The sequence below is a fragment of the Vicugna pacos genome, chromosome 11 (assembly GCF_048564905.1).
Source record: "Vicugna pacos chromosome 11, VicPac4, whole genome shotgun sequence".
Taxonomy (NCBI): Eukaryota; Metazoa; Chordata; class Mammalia; order Artiodactyla; family Camelidae; genus Vicugna; species Vicugna pacos.
The window spans coordinates 85,838,370-85,859,999 of record NC_132997.1 but is presented as its reverse complement, the minus strand read 5'-3'; the positions used below and the strand labels follow the sequence as shown (position 1 = coordinate 85,859,999).

The 21,630-nt window shown below is 46.2% G+C and overlaps 2 protein-coding genes across 8 annotated transcripts in view; one reads left to right on the top strand and one right to left on the bottom strand.

Moving 5' to 3' along the window:
* ACSL5 (acyl-CoA synthetase long chain family member 5) overlaps positions 1–21,630 on the bottom strand; it is a 56,727-nt gene that overhangs the window by 24,815 nt on the left and 10,282 nt on the right. Inside the window, exons 1-2 of one of the 7 annotated variants that reach the window (XM_072971878.1) lie at positions 18,767–19,099; positions 16,262–16,440 (exon numbers count right to left, since the gene is read on the bottom strand). The exons of 1 other annotated variant lie outside the window; for it this stretch is intronic. Coding sequence is in view for 1 of the 6 variants with exons in the window: in XM_072971877.1 (XP_072827978.1) it covers positions 1,070–1,136 (67 nt within the window). In the remaining 5 variants the exon portion in view is untranslated. Of the gene's footprint in view, positions 1–673; positions 818–1,069; positions 1,169–13,704; positions 13,952–16,261; positions 16,441–18,766; positions 19,100–21,630 lie in introns of those variants that run through there. 5 more of the 7 variants (XM_072971879.1, XM_072971883.1, XM_072971880.1 and 2 more) reach the window with 5 other exon arrangements.
* The window catches only part of LOC102537108 (guanylate cyclase 2G-like), a 40,910-nt gene continuing 36,434 nt past the window's right edge, over positions 17,155–21,630 (top strand). The window contains 1 exon segment of the mRNA XM_072972405.1: positions 17,155–17,203. Coding sequence (XP_072828506.1) covers positions 17,155–17,203 — 49 coding nt within the window.

The following is a 21,630-nucleotide window of genomic DNA, read 5'->3' as shown; positions in this document are numbered from 1 at the left end:
GAGGGGGGAACCTCTCGAGAGGTGACACCACAGATCTTAGAAATCAAGCATTCCGTGTGAAGGACACTTTCTGCTAACCAGCTATGCCTTGCTTATTGCTTATTGCCTTTTTTCCTGAGCCATCAGGAGGGTCTCAGAGATCAGCAGCATCACAACTTGCTATGGTCCAACGTCCTCTCCTCCAGAGACATGGAGGAACCATTCTTATTGGAGGCAACCTTTGCCAGGGGTACAGCAACGATGCTGGAGAATGGGCCCAGCACACGGTAGCAGGTGAGCACTGAAGATTTAGGCCAGGAAGAGATCGCAAGGAACCAAAAGAAACAAGGTCCTCCCCCGCCCCTCCCCCTTAGCTTTTCTTGTAGTTTCCAGCCAAGCTGAGCTTCAAACTACTCTAAGAGGAGGGGCGAACATTTGGGCAGGTCCTAGGAACTTACTCTCGCTGAAGCCCAGCTCTGCCCTCACAACTTTCAGATTTGATTAGGGCATAACAGCAGCACACACATGGGTGTTTACGTGGATTATCTAATTTAACTCAACCAATGTCCCGCAGTAGCATTTTACAGACAAGAAAATAGAAACTCCCAGAAATAAAGTGACTTGTCCAAGGTTGGTCACCATCTCCCACTGCTGCTTCCCTATTAAAATCTACAAAGCCACAGCTCATTTTTACCTTATAGAATGGAGCCACAGAGTTTAAGGAGCCTGAATTTGTCTGGCCCCTTACAGGTGACAGCAAAGGAAGTTCAAAATTTGTATTCTGTAAAGTTTACTGCAAGGCTCCACAGAACAATATCACAGAGATGAAGCCAAACACTCCCACTGATTCAAAATCAGGAGAGCCGGGTGAGTCCAATGAAAGGTTTTATCAGATCGAGACCGCAGTTACCCATAGAGCTTTGGGGCAGCTGACACTCGCTGGCATCTGGAGCTTTCTCCATTAAGGGAAACAGTTCATTCCACTCTAATAAAGGCCATAAGGCCTAGAAATTTTCCATGGGAGCAGGAGTAGTCACAGGAAATCCTGAGTCACTTGAATCATTTTTCTGTCCCTCTGATGGTTTATTACCTGAATTTGGTCCCTTCCCATTTAATGGAAGAAAACAACTTCCGGATTCTGGGATGACTGCCCCCATCTCCTTGGTTTCTTCCACATTGTGTTGAAGGGAAGATAAAAACAAAAGCCCAGCCCCACAGGTGCTAGGTTACCTAACAATGAGCGCCATTGTGACCACCTGCCAAGATTCTGAGAGCTGAGCTTTTTGGAATCCGGCCTTACCTGGACTGGCAGGAGAAGTGGCAGTTCAGGAGGCAAAACATGCTCAAAAGCCAGCCAGGCATGACGCCGTTCTAAGGCCAGCCACCCAACCCAGACTGAGAAGCGGGGCCGCCCGGGAAAATTGCAAAATTGACAGAATGTGTAGGAGGACCAGACGGAGGAGAAACTGGCTTTGTGCTGTTCCATCTCTCCCGCCACCAATGCCTCCCCTCAGCCTGAGATACTGCCAGGGGTCTGGTAGCATCTTAGGATCCAGGATGCTTCTCTCTGCCCTCACCCCACCTTCAAATAAGAGATTCTTACCTGTGGCCCCTTCTCAGCTGGGAGAACAAATTGTGGCACTGAGAACTTTTCCCCTGTACTTACACGTGGCAGATTTTATATTTTAATGGAAAATTAAATGGGAGACTTTGCAAACAATGTCTTCAGAAGACGGTCTAAAGGTGAAATGTGTGTTGAGATGTGGCCGTGTGGGTGGGGGAGGAGGGAGGGTGAATTGCCTGGCAGGTAACACAAAGGGAAGAGAAAGAGAAAGCCCAGGACCAGCTTCCAGGTAGCACCTACAGTCCAGCCCAGCCTATTGTTACGATGTTACGATGTTATGTGAGCCCGGGATCACCAGATGGTCAGATTTTTTTTCTCCCTAGAAAACCTGGAACACTGGATTTTTATGAAACCTCAGTAACTATTGGTTCAAGTAATAAGAGTCTGGTATGGGATAGACAAAAACATATCTGGTTTAATCTGGACCGTGCTTGGCCAATTCTTGAGCATTCCTTTCAGACATATTCCTTCCTACTGCCCACAAATGGGATGAGCCTGTCCACTTCACCTCAAACAAGGGAGCTATTCACGAATGCCAAGGCCACGGCTTCAAGAGAATGAAAGCACCTTGCCCAAATTGACAAGGGATTTTATTTGCAGAAAACACCGAAGGACGTTATCTATTTGTCACCTGAAATTGCTCACCAACTTTGCTGTTGCTGACCAGCTATCCAATTCGAATAGGATATACATGGAATTTCAGAGACTTCCTCCCTGCCTCCCCATGTTTTTTTTTTTCAATTGAGGTACCATTCACATAACACAGAATTGACCATTTTAAAACCTACAACTTCGCAACATTTAATACGTTCACAGTGTTGTGCAACCACTGGTTATTTCCAAAACATTTTCATCACCCCAAAATGGAAACCATGTACCTATTAAGCAGTCACTCCCACTCTCTCCTCCACCTCACCCCTGGCAACCACTAATTTACTTTCTGATTCTATGTATTTACCAATTCTGAATATTTCGTATCAGTAGAATCACATAATACGTGATCTTTTGTGTCTGACTTCTTTCACTCAGCATAATGTTTTTAAGGTTTATCCATGTTCGAGCGTGGATTGGGGCTTCATTCCTTCTTCTGGCTGAATAATATTCCATTGTACAGATAGACCACATTTTGCTGATTCATTCATCGGCTGATATTTGGGCTGTTTCTACCTTTTGGCTATGGTTAATAGTGCTGTGAACACTTGTGTACAGACTTTGTCTGAATACTTATTTTCAATTCTTTGGGAGTAAATGCCTAGTAGTGGAATTGTTGGATCATATGGTAATTTTACATTTAAATTTGTGAAAAGCCATCAAACTGTTTTCCACGCTGGCTGCATCATTTTACATGCTGATGAGCAACAGAGGATTCTGATATCTTTACCTCTTTACTTTACTTGCTATTGTTTCTTTTTTTGATAACAGCCATTCTAATGGGTGTGACATGTCATCTCATTTTGGTTTTGATTTTGCATTTCCCCAATGACTAACGATGTTGAGCATCTTTTCATGTGCTTTTCATGTGCTCATTTCTATTTCTTCTGTGACAAAATGTCTATGGAAGTTCTGTGTGGACTGGACTGGGAAGTTCTAGTTATCATTCTAAACTTTAGAATCCATCAGCACTTCCAGATGTGTTCAAATAAACAAAGCCACCATCTTTTTCATCACATGTCTTATGTCACTCAAATTCCAATTTTGGTTCAGTTATTCCACAGAACCCCCTGCAAGCTGTTGGCGTGATGACATTTCCTCTTAACATCACTCCCAGTTGGGAAAGAAGAGATTAGGGAGGGGTGCAATTACGGTAAAGAAAAGAGGAAAGAGAGTTGTGTCAAGTTGTTTGTGGGAGTTCCTGTCTGAGGTCATCTACAGATGGCTAAACAAGCCACAGGATGGCCCCAAGTGGAAAGCTTCCTCCACTTTCTGATGTGGTAATAGTGCCATCCCTCAACTCCATAGCCCAGGATGCCCATCTGTCCTCAGCCCTTCCCCCAGTTCACTCCAGGGCCGCCCTCCCTCCCTCCATGGTATGGATGGCCATAGCCAACATCACTCATCTGGCTCCTAACATGTTTAATTCCCAAGCTAGCTGAACACCCTCTGCCTCCATATTTGGTTGAAAGCTTCTTGGACCAGCCTTGGTATCTAGGTTATGACCACCCCATCTTTGGCTTTGAAGATTTAGGACAGCATGTCTTCATTAAATCTCTTTTTCTTCAGATAAAGTCCCTCAATGACCCCATCCTATTCTAACGTTCAAGTTTTTGGTCAACTATCTTTATTGCTATGAATCTTTCAGAATAAACCTATAACTGATAAATAATTTTTCTTTTGAAAACCTTTCATTTAAAAGATTTTATTTTTCATACATGTATTCTGCTTTTCAACCACAAGTCCACTCCCATCTAAGAGTCTCTGTAGTTGCTCCTCTTTTTTGCCTGAAACACTGTTCCCCAGGTCTGTAATGGTTATGTAATGCTCATGGGTCAGATCTCAACTCAAATATCATTTTCCTCAGAGGCTCTCTCTAATCACCCTATTTGCTATGGCCCTTTTCACCTCAATCACCAGCACGGATCTGCCTTCTCTTCTCCACGTTCACTGTCTGAAATAGTGCTGGTCCCTTTTCGTCCATTGCCTCTCCTGAACTGATGATTTAATTGGAACAGGGGTTTTTGTTTTGTTCACTACTATGTCTGTAATTCCTGCTCCATGCCTGGCACATCGTAAACGTTTGATGAGTGGTTGTTGAATAAATGACCAGTTTTCTCATTCAGAATTATCTGTTCGGAGGGGAGAGTATAGCTCAGTGGTAGAGCACATGCTTAGCATGCATGAGGTCCTGGGTTCAATCCCCAGGACCTCCTTTAAAAATAAGTACTTTTTTTTTAAAAAAGAATGATCTGTTCTAAATAATCTCAGCTGAACCCATTTTTCCCTTAGTAAAACTCTCCCACCCCCGAACTCCCCAAAGCCACTTTGGACACTGAGGTAGGGACTTCCAATCAGTATTTTGGCAAGGTATGGGGTTAGGGAGGATGGAAGGTGAAAGGATGTATTTCTAACACACATCAAAAACCAGTCAGGATCAGTCTGCTCCTCGAAGCTTGGAGGAATCAACAGGATGGATCTTACCAAACAAAGTCATCTATAGTGGTAAGTGGGCAAAAAGTCCAGCCTAGAAATACATAATTCTGTTACCCTGGGTTTCTGGAATTCAAAGGACAATAAGACAAATTATCTTTGCTTTTAGGCTTGAAGAACTAATTACTTTCTATGCAATAATGAGATTTATTGCAATTATAAGCTTTTTTTTAAAAAAAAATCTGCCTTCTAGAAAATGGCACACTCATTTGGATTTAATTGGTTTCTCTGTTCTCTTGCAAGTATGGGCTCATTTTGTGGTGATGGAAAGCTCATTAAATGGGAGACCAGGGTCCCCAAGTTCTTACACCCAATTAGTTAATTTACTCTTCCATACTGAATTACCTACTTTCTCCTAGAGACTGTCTCACAAGTCTTCACAGCTCTTAATGACTCCAAAGGGTCCTGGGGTTATTTAGGAGGCTGTAAATGAAAGCTCTGCTTTCTTGGTTGGGCTTTAAATTCTAACCTAGCCTCCACTGTTATTTTCCCTAAATTTCTGCCACCCTCAACTTAGGAGGTCTCCACTTCATTCCTTAAATGCATAGTTAGTATATATAGATAAATCCCAAAGTAACGGCAGAAGGTCAACGGGACATCACACACCAATAGCTTCATGAGCACACCTGGAAGGATCTGACAACCTCTTCCTTAAAATTGCAATGAACATGAACCAGATACGTGTTCTACTGCAAGATCCTTTGTCCAATTTCCTCAGAGCCCTAGAGCTAAAGAGTTTTCACCTTTTCTTACACTGGTTTACTCTTCTGCAGCAAATATCATTTTTTTCCACTAAGAAATAAAAAATAACGTCATGTCAGACAACAATCTGTTTCACAAAACTTAGTCAGAAAAAAGGCTGAAATGGAAAAGCACTGATTCCTAAGGAAGGTAAATCTCAGCTACCCACACTACTCTAAATGATTCAAAGATCAAAAGGGCCAAAATTCAGTTATATCCAAAATAAAATTTGTTGTCATAGTTGCTGTCGTATTTCCCAATAAAAAAAAAAAAAAGCTGAGAGGGAAATTCTAAAAACCCTCTGAAGGAATAAAAGGCAATCAGAAACCATGAGACAGTTCAGTAAGGTGGGCAGTTACCAAATCAGTAGCCGGACAGTCAACATTTTTCCTATATTTTATGCAAATAACTAATTTGAAAACAATGGAAAAGGTACTATTTACAACAGTATATCTAAGAATAAATGTGTAAAACCTACTTTTAAAAACTTTAGATCTGAGGGCCACAAGAAGGCTTGAAAAATGGAGAGACATACTTGAAATAGCCAAGGGGTCCTCTCTCCCTAAATATACCTAGACATTTAATGCAATCCTAATAAAGACCAACAAGATTTTACTGGGAACTAAAAAGTTAAAGCTCGCCTTAAAAAACAAAACTTACAAAAACAGAATTTTTTTTTGAAAAAAATAACAGAAATTGACTGGCAGAGAGGTAAACATTCCCAAATTTGCTTATTCTGCAGCTCTGAAAGGTTTCTATTGGTCAACAGTGGACATATCTGTGTAGTGAGATAATCCTGAAATACTCCAAGGGCTGCTATTAATCATTTACTAACTTGGTCCAGTCTCAATCAAGATAGGCTTTTTCCCCCACTTACAATCAATGCGTTGTGACAACCGGCCAGCCCTTCAGAGAGAAAACCTCAAGCTAATTACTGTCTTATTCCTGCAACAAAAATATATTGAAGATGGATAAAGGACTAAATATAAAATACTGAAAACTATGAGATTATTTCAGGATAAAAAGTATGGAAGAATTTTAAAAATAATCTTGGCATGGGGAAGACTCAAAACAGACACAAAACCTAAAAGTTATGTAAGAAAAATGTTGGCAACCTGGATTACATAAAATTTAGAAAGGTTTTTTTTGCCCTGCAGAAAGATGTCAGAGACAAAGTCAAAGATAAACTGGAAAAGGTACCACGCCCAGACAGGCACAGAGCTCATTTCCGGCTGGAATGCTTAGAAGTCAGTGAAAAACCAAACAGAACCCAGTCAAACAAAGGGCAAAAGGCATGACTAGAAAGTCCACAGCAAAACAAACAGGTTCCTTAAAAACAGGGAAAGGCATTCAACTTCACTTACGATTTTTAAAAATGAAAATTTAAATGAAATGCCTCTTTCCCATCTTTTAGCTTAGCAATGAGGGAACAGTGCAAAATGCACTGCTAATCCCAGAGACGTACATTTGGTGCAGACTCCTCAAGGGTGTGCCCATAACCTGCTACTACAATTTAAAATTTGTGCCCTCTGACCTAATGACTCTATGAGTAATTTATCCTGTAGGAAGATATCAGATCAATAAAGGGCATCCCTTTAAGTGGCTGTGTGAGGCATGGATTAGGAATGCGGATTCTGAGCCAGACGACTTGCGCTCAGTCTCTGTCTGTGGTCAGCTTGTGACCTGGGGTGGATAACCGACGTGCGGTTTCTCATCTGTGAAATGGCAATAATAGTATCTCCCTCCTAAGGCTGTCACCATGGTGACGGGAGTTAATGTACCTGTATGGTGCTTAGAACAATGTCTGATGCGTAAAGGCTCAAATATTAGCTATTATGTTCATCATCATTAAATCTGTAGGGTTGCTGATAACTCCAGAGGCCGGGAAAGCCTTCTTTAATAGGAGAGTAACCAAATAAATGATAGCACTCCCACACAATGGAATTCTTGGCAGGTATTAAGGAGAATAAAGCAAACCTGTATATACTGATATGGAAAGAGCTATGTGCTATTTTACCAAGTAGAAAGGGGAAAAAAAAAAACGCTTGGACAATATATGCGTTTGTGTTTCTAAAAGAATTATCTTCATCAGAAAAGACAGATGGAAGAGGAGAAATCATGAATGGATTTTTCCAGAAAGTTTTGAGTATTCAACCATCAGCTAAAGGTAATTGAAGGCTTGACTGTATATTAATGGCATCATTTCAGATGCTGGGGCAACAGCCGTGAAATCCCACCTTATGGAACTGCATTTTATTGTCGAGTCTGACGACAAGCTTGAACAATAATTTAGACTACAGAACACTGTGGAATAAAAACTACAGGAGGGCAAGAGGACTGAGGGTAGAGCAGGGGGGTGAGTTTTGATCAGGGAGGTTAAAGTAGGTCTCATTGAGAAGGGAATGCTTGAGCGGGGTATCACTGAATCTGAAACATGAATTTTTTTAAAAAAGTGAAAACGAACAACTCCAAATTTTCCCATCTCCAACTCAGGCAGCTGACTTAGACACTTCCACCACCTCGGTTGGTGGCATTTCACGTGGCTACACCTGAGAACAAAGCCTCTCCCACCACCAAAGCTACATTCCACATCACCAGCCTGTCTGGACAGCAGCTTGGGTGGTAGAAGTGTTTTTCATTCATTCCCTTAGCAGATAAGAAACTGAAGGTGAAGGTTGGGTCACGGGGCCAAAGGCGACCCAAAAGCGTGTCTTTCAACATTCAGAATATATAAAACAGAGGCTGGTGTAAGCTCATGACCTGTGAGCCTGCAGATAACGTCCCAGCACTCTCCAGCACCGGGTGCTCAGGGTACTAGATTGCATTAGCCTTTTCCACCAAGAAGGGCCAGGTTCCCAGGCCTGGTGGCTCTCCTCATCACGGGGCCTGGCACCTTGCATACTCTGAAGACACACCCCACGGGATGTCCCCAGGCAGATGGGAAAGGGCCTCCTTATCACCTCCACAGGGTCACTCATGCAGGGCTAAGCAGGAATACAGTATTACCAAAGGGGATCCCTGTTAAAACCCTGAAGGTGGTGAAGGAGTTATTTCCACACCGTGGAAAGATTCCGTGAGTGCTTAAATAATTAAAACAGGAAAGCGATACTAAGCTCCCACATCTGGCTTTTTCCTAGCCCAATTGCTAAGCTGCATCCAACAGTTCCAGTGCGTAAGGCGGCTGGCAGAGAGAGGGTGGGCTGGGCTTGCCGTCTGCAAACACACCGTAAATAAATCCTCAGGGCTTCAATGTGTACCCACCAGTGATCTCTTCGCTGCTGAATTGCACAGGGAAAGCTGTAGGAGTCAGATCAGCTCTTTCCCTGGGATCGGGTCTCGGGGGTTCCTGGGGCTCAGTGGACAACTTGGGCTGTGAGCATTCCCAGGCAGAGGCTGTCTTAGCCCAGCACCAAGCCTGAGATACAGCGGGAACCCACCGAGTGCCAATGAGTCACCCTCCCCTTTCGCTCACCCTTGGCACAAGTTCAGAGAACAGCAACTAGGGAGGGAAGTCTGGCAGAGGAAACAGTTTGCAAAATTCAGTCCCACAAGCAAAGTCACTGCCATGTGCTCTTATACACAAGGTGGGTGGAGGGAGGTGCTGAGGCCCCTCCAAAGTGCCACAGCTGGGGCCTCACGCCAAGCAGCCCAACGTGAACAAGGTCAAGGTTCCCTCACTCTGCAAGCACTGGAACATGTGAGCACTTACACGTGCCAGGCAGTGCATGAGTGTGGGGAGAGCACACTCAGAGTTCACAGCCAGTTGCCGAGGCAGGAAACAAATGCTCTGTGGGATGCACTCTAGCTTTGAAAGCATCTGCCGGATTGGAGAAGTGTGTGTGGCAAGAGGTACATTTACCCCTGCACTTTAAATTTATGTATAATTAACTTTGAAGAAGGCAAACAAAGATCCTGGACTCAGTATTTGCCCAAAACTGTGCTGTGTGCAGATGGCCAAACACTTAAAAGACACAGCTCCTGCCTCTGGGGACATATGGGTCCATCAAACACTAAAATCACTTATAGAAGGATTCAGTGTGTGGGATGAGCTAATGAATCTGGAGAAGGGAGAGGCTAGTGTAGGCTGGAGTGGATGAAGGCGGCTCTAAGGAGCACTAGGCCCTCAGGGATGTGTGGCCCTTGATTCCCTGACTGATTGACAATAGTCTCGTGTCCAGGGTCAGTCAAGGATGATCACTCTGCCAATGAAGCCAACGGCTGGTGATTGCAACCAATTATGACTGATTCCAACCAGGGTCACTGTCACCAAACCATCTTTCTCAATTGTTGTCTGTGTCTCTCCATCCACTTTTCCTCAGAGAGAACAGCCACCACACAAGGTTGGACAAACCTAAGTGTAAGAGAGGAGGAGGAATGCCCAGATGCAGGATGGGACGTGGAGTATGATTAGAGGCACCAAAGCGGGACATCTGGGGAGGGGAAATGGCGAAGAGGCCTGATGGAGGTAGAGGATCCATCTTTAGTTGAAAGGGGGAAGAAGAGCCTCCAAGAAGGCCAAATAAGAGAGCCCCTGGGCCCTGGTGTAGACACAGCACCAGTGGAGACGTTCAGTTGCTAAACACCAGGGAATCTTGGGGCGCCAGGCCTTGGCCAGTTGAGCTGGATGACATTTATCAAGAAAGCCCTCATCAAGTCAAATGCCAAAAGTCTCTCAACTCAGTCCATGAAGATAGCGTGTAGGATGGTTGCTGAGCCACTCATAGGCTGGTGAGACTATGACAAATTCCACTGATCTCAGGTGGACTTAGTCAACCTTGATCTACGACTGTGCTTCCAATGACTCACAGTCCAGCAGCTCTACCCTGAGGAAATCCTTGTCTCAGGAAACAGCCCCAAAGACTCCCCAAGCCTACTGCTGACCAAGTGAATTGTGAGAGCTGAGGTGGGGAGAACCAGTACCAGCCACTGGAGCTGATAAGACAGCCTGTATAAAGATAGGCTGGACAATGGGCTAGGACCCCGTCACCTGTGCCGGGATAAAGACAGGGTGATGCAAGAGGTTGTGAAAGAGGCGTTTCTGCAGAATCAGCTCTTGCACTACCTGGTCGGGCCAATGGTCAGGGGTCACCAGATTCAACCTGCAAACAACAAGCTTTATTGCTAATAGTCTCATTTCTAGTGGCAAACCTTTAAGGCCATGGTCTTTCCAGGTACCAGAGCAACAGCTCTACCACTTACCATGTGGCCTCGGGAATAGTCACCTAATGTCACTAAGCATCAATTGCCCTCAACTGCACACAAGAAGGGGCAGGTGATTATCCCAACTTAAAAGGGATGCTATGGAGAGGACCTTCCAGTCCTCTGTCTGGTACATGGGCAGTCCTCGGTGAAGACTGGCTCCCTTTTCCCTCTTCTGCCTGCCTCAGTTCCTAACTCTTGTCAACATCAGATGTTCTATTCTGAGACGTCCCAAAAGAGAAGAGATGATCATGGTCTTCATGCTGCAACTGCCCTTCAATTCACACGCAAAGGTCTTCACTCCTTTCTCTTTAAATAGAGAATTTCTAGTTGGGGACTGCCTGGTCCACCTCTGAGCTCTTACCCTGCTCTCTCCCTCAACCCTACCGACCCCCCGAATCTGCCCCAAGTCACTCACAACCTCACAACCCTTACAGTAGAATGGCCCGTGGAGACCCAGAGATCTACTATCTGCTCCCCCAAAGAGGGAGGATACCGTGGCCACAGCAGTACAAGGGCTGCCTGACCTTCCAAACTCTAAGGCTTGTATTTATCCAAAAAGCATGAATTAAGAGCCTGGGGAGTACCAGGCCCTCTGCCGGGGGAAGAACGAGAGAGGCCATTTCTGATCTCAGGATGCACGGTCATGTAGGGGAGAAACAGACCTACATGCATTTATAGCAGAGTGAGGTTAAAGCAGTGATGGCTGACCTCAGGGCTGCTGGGGATATGTCACCCTCACAGGGTGCCACCAAGATACAAGAGTCACCTGAGGCCGCACCCCAAAGGAGGGTCAGTTCCTCTGCTTGCCAGTCCTATGAGACAGACAGAAACAGAAACCTCATTCCTGATTTCTAAAAAATTGCCAAATCCTGGTTTGGGAATTCACCTGCCTAAAAGTGGGAGGGTTTGGTTTGGTTTTTTGAGGTGCAATTCACATAACATAAAATTAACGATTTTAAAGTGAACAATTCAGTGGCATTTAGTACATTCACAATGTTGTGCAACCACCACCTCTATCTAGTTTCAAAATACTGCCACGACACCCCCAAGGAAACCTCCTACCCAGTAAGCAGTCACTGCCTCTTTTGTCTTTCCTCCCACACCCTGACAGCCACAGGTCGAGAGCTTTCCATTTCTATGCATTTTCAGAAGAAAATGGCTTTAGTCCATGCACTAAACTAGACTCATCAAAAAACAAGGCACAGTTTGTCTGCAGAACTAAATGAACCAGAGTTCAAATTCCAGCTCCAATCCTTTGTACCTGGTTCAGTTTCTTTGTTTCTAAGCCTTGGTTTCCCTATCTATGAAAAAACGTACCTGCCTCGTAGGACTGTTTCGAAGATCAAAAGATAAAAGATAAAACAGCAAGCACAGCATTGTCCCCCCTCCCCAGTAAATATTCAATGAATGGCAGCTGCAGTATTTGCAGTTCTAGAAAAAAGTCAACCTGAAAAGTCCCTAATGAATATACGAAGTCAGTATCTGCCCAGCTCACCATACACAAGAATCTTATTACAACTGAAAATTTCAAGGAAATCTGAAGAAAGGCTGAACTCTACACACGACTGGATGGAACGCGGCTTTTTTGCAACACACTGACTGCAGCTTCAATTCCAGTTGGTAACTGGCTGCTTTGTGATCTTGGGAAAGTTGCTTCACCTCTCTGAGCCTACTCTCTCAACCATCTACCTCCTAAGATTGACTTAATGAAATGTAAACGTACCCACTATGAGCTGGTGCTTAACTGACTTCCTCTTTCCTCTCTCCCTTTGTTGCCTGACCCTCTCTCCTTCCCTGAGCCCCAGCCTCCTCCCTTTAGCATCTGTGGCACCCACTAGTGCTCAGGCACTCAATGATACACTGATACTATTTTAGGTGTCTTTGTCCCCAAAGTGTTAAAATAAAACCTGGGAGAAAAAAACTATTTTAGGTCAGGACCTCAACAAATGCTTGGCTGAAGTAGTCTGTTTCATCTGGATAATGTTGGTTAAAAAAATATTAATTGGAATATGTTTATATGGGGTGTGCCTGCCTTGCACTTTGCCAGGGTCCCCGCCTTTGGCATCTTACTATATATCACCTGGTTTACTCAGCTATATTGCCTGCCTTTTTTATAAGTATTCGTGACCCTTATTTTATTTCAGTTTTTGTTCCTTTTATTATGGGAAGCACGCAAGTGATGCCTACAAGATTTTCAGTATGCCTCTCCCAAGACTATTCTGCATTCACCTCAAATGCTTGTCCATTGGAGGGAACAACCACAAAGTAACTCCCATGCTGGAATTCAGAGGGAGAAATCAAGCAAAACCAATTACTCCTTTTTTTTTTAACTGAACTAATCTTTTATTTTTAAATTAAATTTAGTTCAATTTCTTTTCTTTTCTTTTTTTTTTTTTTTTGTTGAGACTGCCTCGGTATTAGAGAATACTGATTTTCTACAAGCTGGAGCTATAGATTCGATCCCCCTTTTCAAACCACCACAAAGACAGATGCCCACAGAAGGTGGCCAGTCCAAATCTGAGCCCCTTCCCAACGCTCTCTCCTTGAAGGTCCTTGGAAGTTCATCTTATGTTCAGCTTGTGGCCCTGCCCTCTAAACAGATCCAACTCCATCCAGAAACCATTCCGTCCACTACTCACCTGGCAGCTCTTCCCCTGGGAAGGACTCAAAATCCATCAGGAAATTTGAGGGCAACCTCCTGCCTAATAGGGGAGCCATGGCAGAGGCTCAAGCCCATAGAAGGGGGTCTGGATGGTGTTTCCCCTCCTCCAGGAGAAGCAGGAGAAAGGAAATACAATCCACACCTCACAGTCCTCCTTCCCATCGCCCCTCCTGGTGAGGAGGGTTCAAAGGAGCCCCTTAAAGACCAGGGTGGAAAAGAGCACTGACACGTGCCTGGGACACAGCAAGCTCCAGATTCGCCAGAGTCGGGGGTCCAAATGCCCCCCAACCGGGTCTCTGCCCCACGCCCATGAGACCCCTGGTGAAACACCCCTTCCAGATATCCCCCTTACCCTGCCAGGGCCTCGCATCTCTCAGTGCTTCCAGCGAATGGGGCCTCCTGGCTCAGAATTCTTCCTGGCACGTGAGCCCCTGTCCTCTCCTCTCACCCCTGGTTCCTCCAGGGACAGGGGGGCTTCAGAGCATCCCTGCAGGCCGAAGGTCCCCAGTTCTGAGCCGTCAGCCCCTGTCTCAACAGCCCCGAGTCAGGAGTCAGGCCATGACCGGCTTCTAACGTGCTCGGGGACTTCACTTCCTGGTTTTTCTTTCACAACTGAAAGTGGAAGCATTCTGACTGGGAGAAAAGCCGCCAGAGCTCCTCTGGCTCCGTTTCAAAGCCTTTACCACCAGCCCCTGAGGGCTGATACAGAAGCCAGCCTGAAGCCACATGGCTTACCCTTTCCCTGTCTGTCTGACTACGGTTCAACCAAGACCGAAAACTGAAAGAGAGGGACCACCAGTGTCAGAGAGGGGAGACTCCCTGCTGGATCCCAGGACAGGAAGGTCCAGCCAGAGGGCACCTCGGCCCTCACATCCTTCCCAAGTCCGTGGGGACACCTGGAGGCCAGACCGATCCAGCCAGCATCACCAGCAGGCCGTGCACCGTGTCACTCTCTTCCTAGCCTCCAGTGAGTCCCTGAAGCAGTTCTGATAAAGCCAACAAAACAAGCACACCAGGGAACGACGGGCACAGGGGTGCAGGGTTGTTTCTTCTCCTCTGACACGCCAGCTCATCCTTTTCATACCAGAAACTTGAAATTAAAAGTGTATTCTGCTACCTCGCTCCTCTCCCAGATTAAAAGTGGGACATTTTAAAATCAAGAATCTGCAAGCACACATGCCATTAGCTGTTGGAGTGATCTCATGTCTTAGAGCATTTGGAAAACTCCATTGGACACATGTGAGATAATGACAGTGGGAAAGGCAAATAACTTCTTGGTATTATTATAAAAACTGCTTCGAATGCGCAGACGCCCTAAAAGGGTCTTGGGGATTGGTCCACAGGGCATCAGGGCCTGTAGTTGGATTCACCTAAGGCTGTGGCCACAGAAGGGCGTGGGAGCTTCCAGTCTCAAATTTCTGCCTCAACCCCTCCCCGTACCTCTCAGACGCCCTGGAATTAAGCAGCACTTTCCCCAGCCTTGGTCCTCCAGGAAGGCTCACGGTAAATCCGGCCCAAGCCTGGCTCTTTCCAAGAGTTAGATTGGGGTTCCTTCTCTCTACACAGAGGAGGTCCTAAAAGCCTCCAACTATGAAAGCCACAGAGAGGGAACATAAGAGCTAGTCCCCTTGGTCTCACAGGAGCCCACTTTAGACATGGGAAAAGATGAAATGAGGAAGATGAGGGCTCCCCCCACCCCCGCCTTTCCATCTTGTGGGTCATCTCATGGCTGGAGGAACACTTGGCTTTGCCTAGTTTCCAAGCTCATCTCCCCAAGAGGCAGCTCCCTCAGTGGAGGGCAGAGGGTGGGTGTCAAGTCCCGGCCACTCTAATGCCGCTGCTGGGCTCTTCCCTGAATGCTGTCTTCTTTTACCAACCAGACGAAGAGCTTAGGGCCAGGAGAAGATGGGTTTCCTCCAGGATCAAATGCTCAAGTTCAGAAGGGTCTGGGTCATTCTAAAGCTATAGAGCAGAGTTATATTCCTGTTCAATCCTACCTGCACAAGGGACACCCCCAAGATTTGAAGGAGTGTTGGAAGGTTTTCACAACACCCAAGAATTCTCCATCATGCAGCAGGCTGTAGTGACCTACTGATCAGGACTCAACTTCTAGCCCCACCTCCTCCCAGCTATGCTGCCGAGGCCGAGCTGTTTCAATAGCCCAGAGGCACATTATTCACCTATGAAATGGGAACGATACCACCTACAGGAGGTGGTGAACCAATGAGGTGAGCATGTCACACATCGAGTATGGACCCCAGCACCGAACAGGAAGTCTGCCAAGGCTTCCCTTCCAAGTGGGAATCTCCACCAGCAGCAGCTGATGGATAGTCTGTCTAATTGTACTGATACAGGCATCTTTTTTTCTCTCTTTCTCTCTTTTTCTTCTAATTATTTTGATACAGACACCTCTTTCTTTCCTTCCTTCTTTCCTTCCTTCTGGGTGGGGGAGGTCATTAGGTTTATTCATTCTAATGGAGGTACTGGGAATTGAACCTGAGACCTAGCGCATGCTAAGTGCATACTCGACCACTGAGCTATGCCCTCCCCTGTTGATATAGTTTCTAAATGGGAGATGAAGGAGACCCACATCCTGGCTTCAGCTATAACTCTTAAAGTTTTTAAGTCTGTTTTATTGGCAGTTGGTGAAATTAACAACTCTTCTTCCAAGCCCATCTCCTGCCAGCATTCAGATCCCTTCGATGTCCCCACCCCCTTTTCAGCTGATTTTTAGTTTCCCTCTCGCGCAAGTCAGCTGAGATTACTACTCAACCAAATGTTATTTCACGTTGTAAAACTGCCTCAGGCTGCAAATTAGACACGTCCCACTTTCTTCTCCCTAATCACCCCCAACTCCGCTATCCCACAAATACATAAACTATAGAGCAGGTAGCATTATTAGAGCTTACCTGGTGAGAATACTTTCACTTCCGGGGTCCAGGAAACCTGCCCCTCACAGCTGGCTGTGCTGGTTTCAGCACCACATTCAGGCACCCCTGCCCTCTCCTCAGTGCCAGAGATGGGGCCACAGCTGAAGCCAATGCGCACTGTCCTGAGCGGCTAACCAGCCCTCCTGGAACCTTTGAACCTGTTGCAATAGAGGTTCAAAGGTAGAAGTTGCCTGTTTAAACACTTGTAGTAACCCCCAACAGGAAGAAGTGTAGGATTTGGCAGAAGGTTAAAACATGAGATTGTTATGCAATGGGCTTTAGAGAAAGAAAAAGAGAGAGCCCTCAGCTCAGAAAGCTAACATTTAACAAGCAAAAGCTTTCATAAAGCCCGTACCTCAGGGGAAGGGAAGGGGTCAGACGGGGTTTTGCATCTGCTCTTTGGGCAGAATCCTTGAGACTGTGATAGGAAGAGGAAGGTCTAGGTAACAAGAGGAAAATAGTGCTCCTTGAGTTTAGGGTGAGAGAAAAAATGAGAAGCCACTCTGACTAGCTCTAGCTATAACTTTAAGATTCAGATAAGCAGAGGTCTGCATTTAGAGATGAGCCTTCTCCTGGAAGGGGCCAGTGACTCCTCCAGAATTAGAATGTCTCCAAGACGACCAAATAAGGTAAATCACTCTAGAGTCTAGATGGCGGGACAAGCGTGGCTGGGCCGTATTTAGGATGCAGGCAGAATCATGGATACAGCCTGCACCACCTACGGCTTAGCAAGTGCTGGCAGAGGCAGGGTTGCTACTGCATCACTGTCCAGCCTATCCTCCTCTGTCTTTCCATTTTAAAGTCACTAGTCACCATTCTCAAGTCCAAAATCTTTAAGCCTGCAGGGCATCATCACTAAACAAAAATGCTGGATGGTGGTGCAGGAGCCTCGGGAGATGGTTTGCAACCTCTATTTTATAGGTAAGGCCAAGGAGACCTTTCCAGGTGAAAGAAATCACCCAGAATCACACAGTGAGTTAGTATTCAAGGCAAAACCCGACCCGGAGCCCCAGACAACCACCACGGCGCCTTTGCCCCCACGTGCTGCGGTTTGCTGGTAAGTGTTCCTTCAACCACCAGTGAACCTTAAACCCTCGATACTTTCTGAGTATCAGGCCTGCAGCAATTCATGGAAATGCTGTGTTAGGCTTCTTCTTACTGTATTTGGTCAGATGGTCTGCATCAAAACTAGAGGCCAGTACCACTTCCTGCTGACTCCGCGGGGAAGAGTGGCTGCCTCATTGACACAGAGGTTTTGTTCGGCCAGATTCTCATTCAGGTTGTCGGTGCATTAACTCCTGAAGGTCACTTCTTGCCATGGAGCCCTAGTCCTGCCCTAGGACCTGAAAGAAAAGGCTTCTAGAGGTGGCTAAAGGAGATACAGTTCGGTGAGACCTGGGGGCAGGAGACCCACTTGATTGGGTTAATGTCAGCTTGTGTTAAGCAGCAACCTACCGAATGATCTGCTGGCACCACCCTTGCCAGACAGCAAGATGCTCCAAGCCTGTGGCTCCCAAACTTCAGTGAGCATCACAATCCCCTGGAGAGTGTGTGGCACTGATTGCCGGGCCAGCACCAGAGTTTCAGATTTAGCAGGACTGGGTTAGGGCCTGAGAACCTGCATTTCTAACAATTCTAGGTGATGCAGATGCTGCTGGTTCTGGGACCAAACAAGGAGCGCCACTGCCCCAAGCAGCCACCCAGTCCTCAGTGGGCTCCACTGCTGAACTGCTCAAAGGAACAGTGCACGGGGTAGTTTTGGCTACGGTGACCCTGCAGTGGGGAGGACAACTTGACACAGAGCGGAACTCATGACGCGTTCTGTAAGAGGAGTTACTCAGGCCAGTGGGAAGGCCACGTCCCAGGTGCTTTGGCAGCAGCGGTGGGCATTGCCACTCGCTCTTCTCCTTTATGTAAGCGTAAATCAGAGCCGACAGCATCCCAGCTACCCACGTGAGGGTGGGTATGGAGGGGGCATCACCTGATCTAACAACCTTAACTTTATTCTCAAAGGCACGTGAGACCCACTGAAAGGTGAACCAGCTGGATAGATGAAACATTGATTTTGCAGGAGAGGGAAATCCAGAACCCAGCAGGCACACCGTCTCCTGATCAAGGGTTTAACATTCCAGAGTTTTGTAAGACAGCCTCAAAACAGCCCAGATACCTCTTACGATAGGACTGGCAGCTCTCTGGAAGCGGAAACCAGGTTTTCCCTGTTTCTGAGAGCAGTGAAACACCTCAGCAGGCCAACTTCACACAGCGCCACTGTGCATTGCTATAGCTCCTCCCAATTTATGAAACACTTCCAGACTAACTCTTAACACGATATAAGTGGGGGCAACATTTTCACCATCCAAAACTTTGGTGGCTGCCAATACCCAGGCTCCATGACAAGGATTTCATTCTGTCCTAACAGTCAATCTACCAGGAAGTTACGATTTATATGGATGAAAAGATAGAAACTCAAAGCAGGTACGTTACCTTCCTATGAAGATGATGATGATGATGGGGCCAGGCATTTCTTTAAAACTAATTTCAGACTATTTGGCAAAGCCAGGTGATTTGTAGCTTGATCCTGGAAAGGAGACCTTCTTTCAGGAGCACGACTGATGGCAAAGCAGATGTTAGAGCAGGCTGAGAGGCATGAATCAGTCAGGGCACCAAATGTGATTTAAAGATCTTTGGGGTGTTTCCAGATTCCAGACATCACTGAACCTTCGTGAAGTCCTTCTAGGGAAAAGTGGAATCTCTCCTTTTAATAAAACCTCTGCCCTCAGAATCCAGACGATTCATCTTGCACCTCTGGCTCCTCTGCCTTAGAATGTTTCATTGGAGTCAGTTACTGTGGAACAGCTACTCAACAATGCTCCTGGTCAGCATTCCGGGTGAGGGCAAAGCAGACAGGTGGAGATGAGGAGAAGGAAGAAAAGCACAAGAGTGTGGCGTAGCTGGGACCTGTGGGGCACGGGGAGCACTTCTTTAGGAAGGATCTGAGGCTGTTTTGACCGCTAGTTCCAGTCTTTAGACATTACATAACATGACCCAAGAAGAAAGAGAAGCAGGGTCCTAGAGATATAGGCCGAATCTACTTATGTTGGCTCAGCAATGATGAATCAGAGAGGAAAGAGAGGTGCTGTTCCTCCCTAGAGTTATCTCTACAGCAGGGCAGAGGCTGTGATGACAGAAAGTGGGCAAAACCAAAGCTGGGATGTACAGACCTTTAGCTTCCCACATGGCAGAGCTGACTTTGAAATTTACCCTTCTCCTGAGATGTGAAAAGGAAGGGACGAAGTTCCTTCGACTCTTAACAAGGGTGCCGTAACTGGCCATTCCAATTATCAGAATTCCATTCCTACCCCTTGCCTGGTTATCTGATGTTTCAAAAGGCTAATGGCAATCAAAGTACACCTCACAGAGAAGCAGCCTTAGGTTCTTGTGTCATGAAGGCCTTCAAGATGATCACGATTGTGAATGTCGCTGAGCGCGTCCCACGTGGCTGCGCTGCACTACGCCGTGCAATATCTCATTTAATCTCACAGCAACCCTATGAAGAAGTTATTATCATCATTTTACAGAAGAGGAGAAGTTCAGAGGGGTCAAACGAACTTGCCCAAGTCATGTGGCTAACAGGTGGCAGAGCCATAGGGTCAGATTTTGAGCCCTGGGGGTCTGAAGTCCAGAATCCAAGCACATATCTGTGATTAAGGATGATTCATCCCATGAGCCCTTTGCAGTCTTGGCTGTTCACGTGTGCACTTCTCTTGGGATCCTTCAGTGACATTTCAAAGAATACGAACGTTGCTCTAGAGGAAGGAGAACCCAATGTCAGCCACACGGACCTGATACCAAGGGTGGAACCACGGCTCTCTTGTCCCTCTTCAGAAGGGCCTCCCTAGACACACTTCTTGACGCTGAGCTCATTTCCCACACAGAGGCTTGTTTCACTCGCTGAAGGTGGGGTGGGGGTGGAGGGGGGCAATGGACCACATCTTTTAGCGGTGCAACCCCCAGCTCTTCCTGTTGCGCTGTCTGCTGTGCTGAGAGCGGCCACAGCGCTATTCGGGGCCCCGCTGTCAGCCCTGCACCTCAGGGCATCACCGTGCACAGAGGAGAAGCTGACCCCAGAGCTCAGTGTCCGGAGCAGCTTGTTTTGTTCAACCCAAGTCCCTGACAGCAATAGCTGGGGCACTTGAGCTCTTGAGGCCACTTGCTCATTCCTTGTGGGAAGGAAGTGTTACCTAAGCACCAGGACTTGGTTGACAAGAATAGTGCTTGCACAGATTGCAGTAAAAAGCTCCCCTCAACCCCAGACACTCCTCCTCTACTCCCCTCCTCCAAACAACACATGCAGAGCAGACTGTCTCACAGACTTCGATCTGAGCTTCCCAACTGGAGAGCCGTGGCTCACTGGTGGCCCGAGAATCACTGATGCCTCAGCCCTCGCAGAGCTGGGTGGGCTCAGGGCCAGCCTCATCTAGGGGACTCAGTGTGTCATCTAAATACTGTTATTCTCAGGGTCATGACGTCAACAAGGCTGGAACACAGTGACAAGTGAAATTTGTTCCTTTATCAGCAAGAGCTTCCCAAGAGCATTTAAGAATCAAATGGGGGTGGGGGAGGGTAGAGCTCAGTGGAAAAGCGCATGCGTAGCATGCACGAGGTCCTGGGTTCAATCTCTAGTACCTCCATTTAAAAATAAATAAGTAAACCTAATTACCTCTCTCTCCCCCCCAAAAAGAATCAAATGGAAAGGGTGAAGTTCTCCAGAGAGGCGTCAGCTTGAAATTTCCAGAATCTTCAACAACCCCCACCATTTCCCAGCAGGTTAGATGCACACCTCAGAGTGAAGGTTTAGACATGCTTTGTAACTAGTAGCTACACCTGGCTACTGAGCACTTGAAATAAAGTCTGCATTAAGATGTAAGTACAAAGTACACACACAAATTCTGGAGACTTCATATGAAGAAAATAACATAGAAACCTCACTTTTTAAAATATTGATTACATGTTGAAATGCTTGTATTTGGATTCACTAGGTAAGCAATCTGACTTATTTCTTTTAATCTTTTAAATGTACCCACTGCAATGAATTTTAAAATTACATCAGTTGCTCACACTCTATTTTCCTTGGACAACACTGATTTAGACCAGAGGTCTTCTGCCTTCATGCCTAGAGGATATAAGTGAAAGGTGGTGTTATCCAGGGTCCACAGTGAACATGTTACACCTCTGGGTGAACTTGAGAACAGTGATCTTTGACCTGTTCTTCTGGGTTCTGTAACAGCAATAGTTTGTTCCGTTGGGTTTACACAGCATTCATTCAACAGAGGTCATGATCTTCTTGA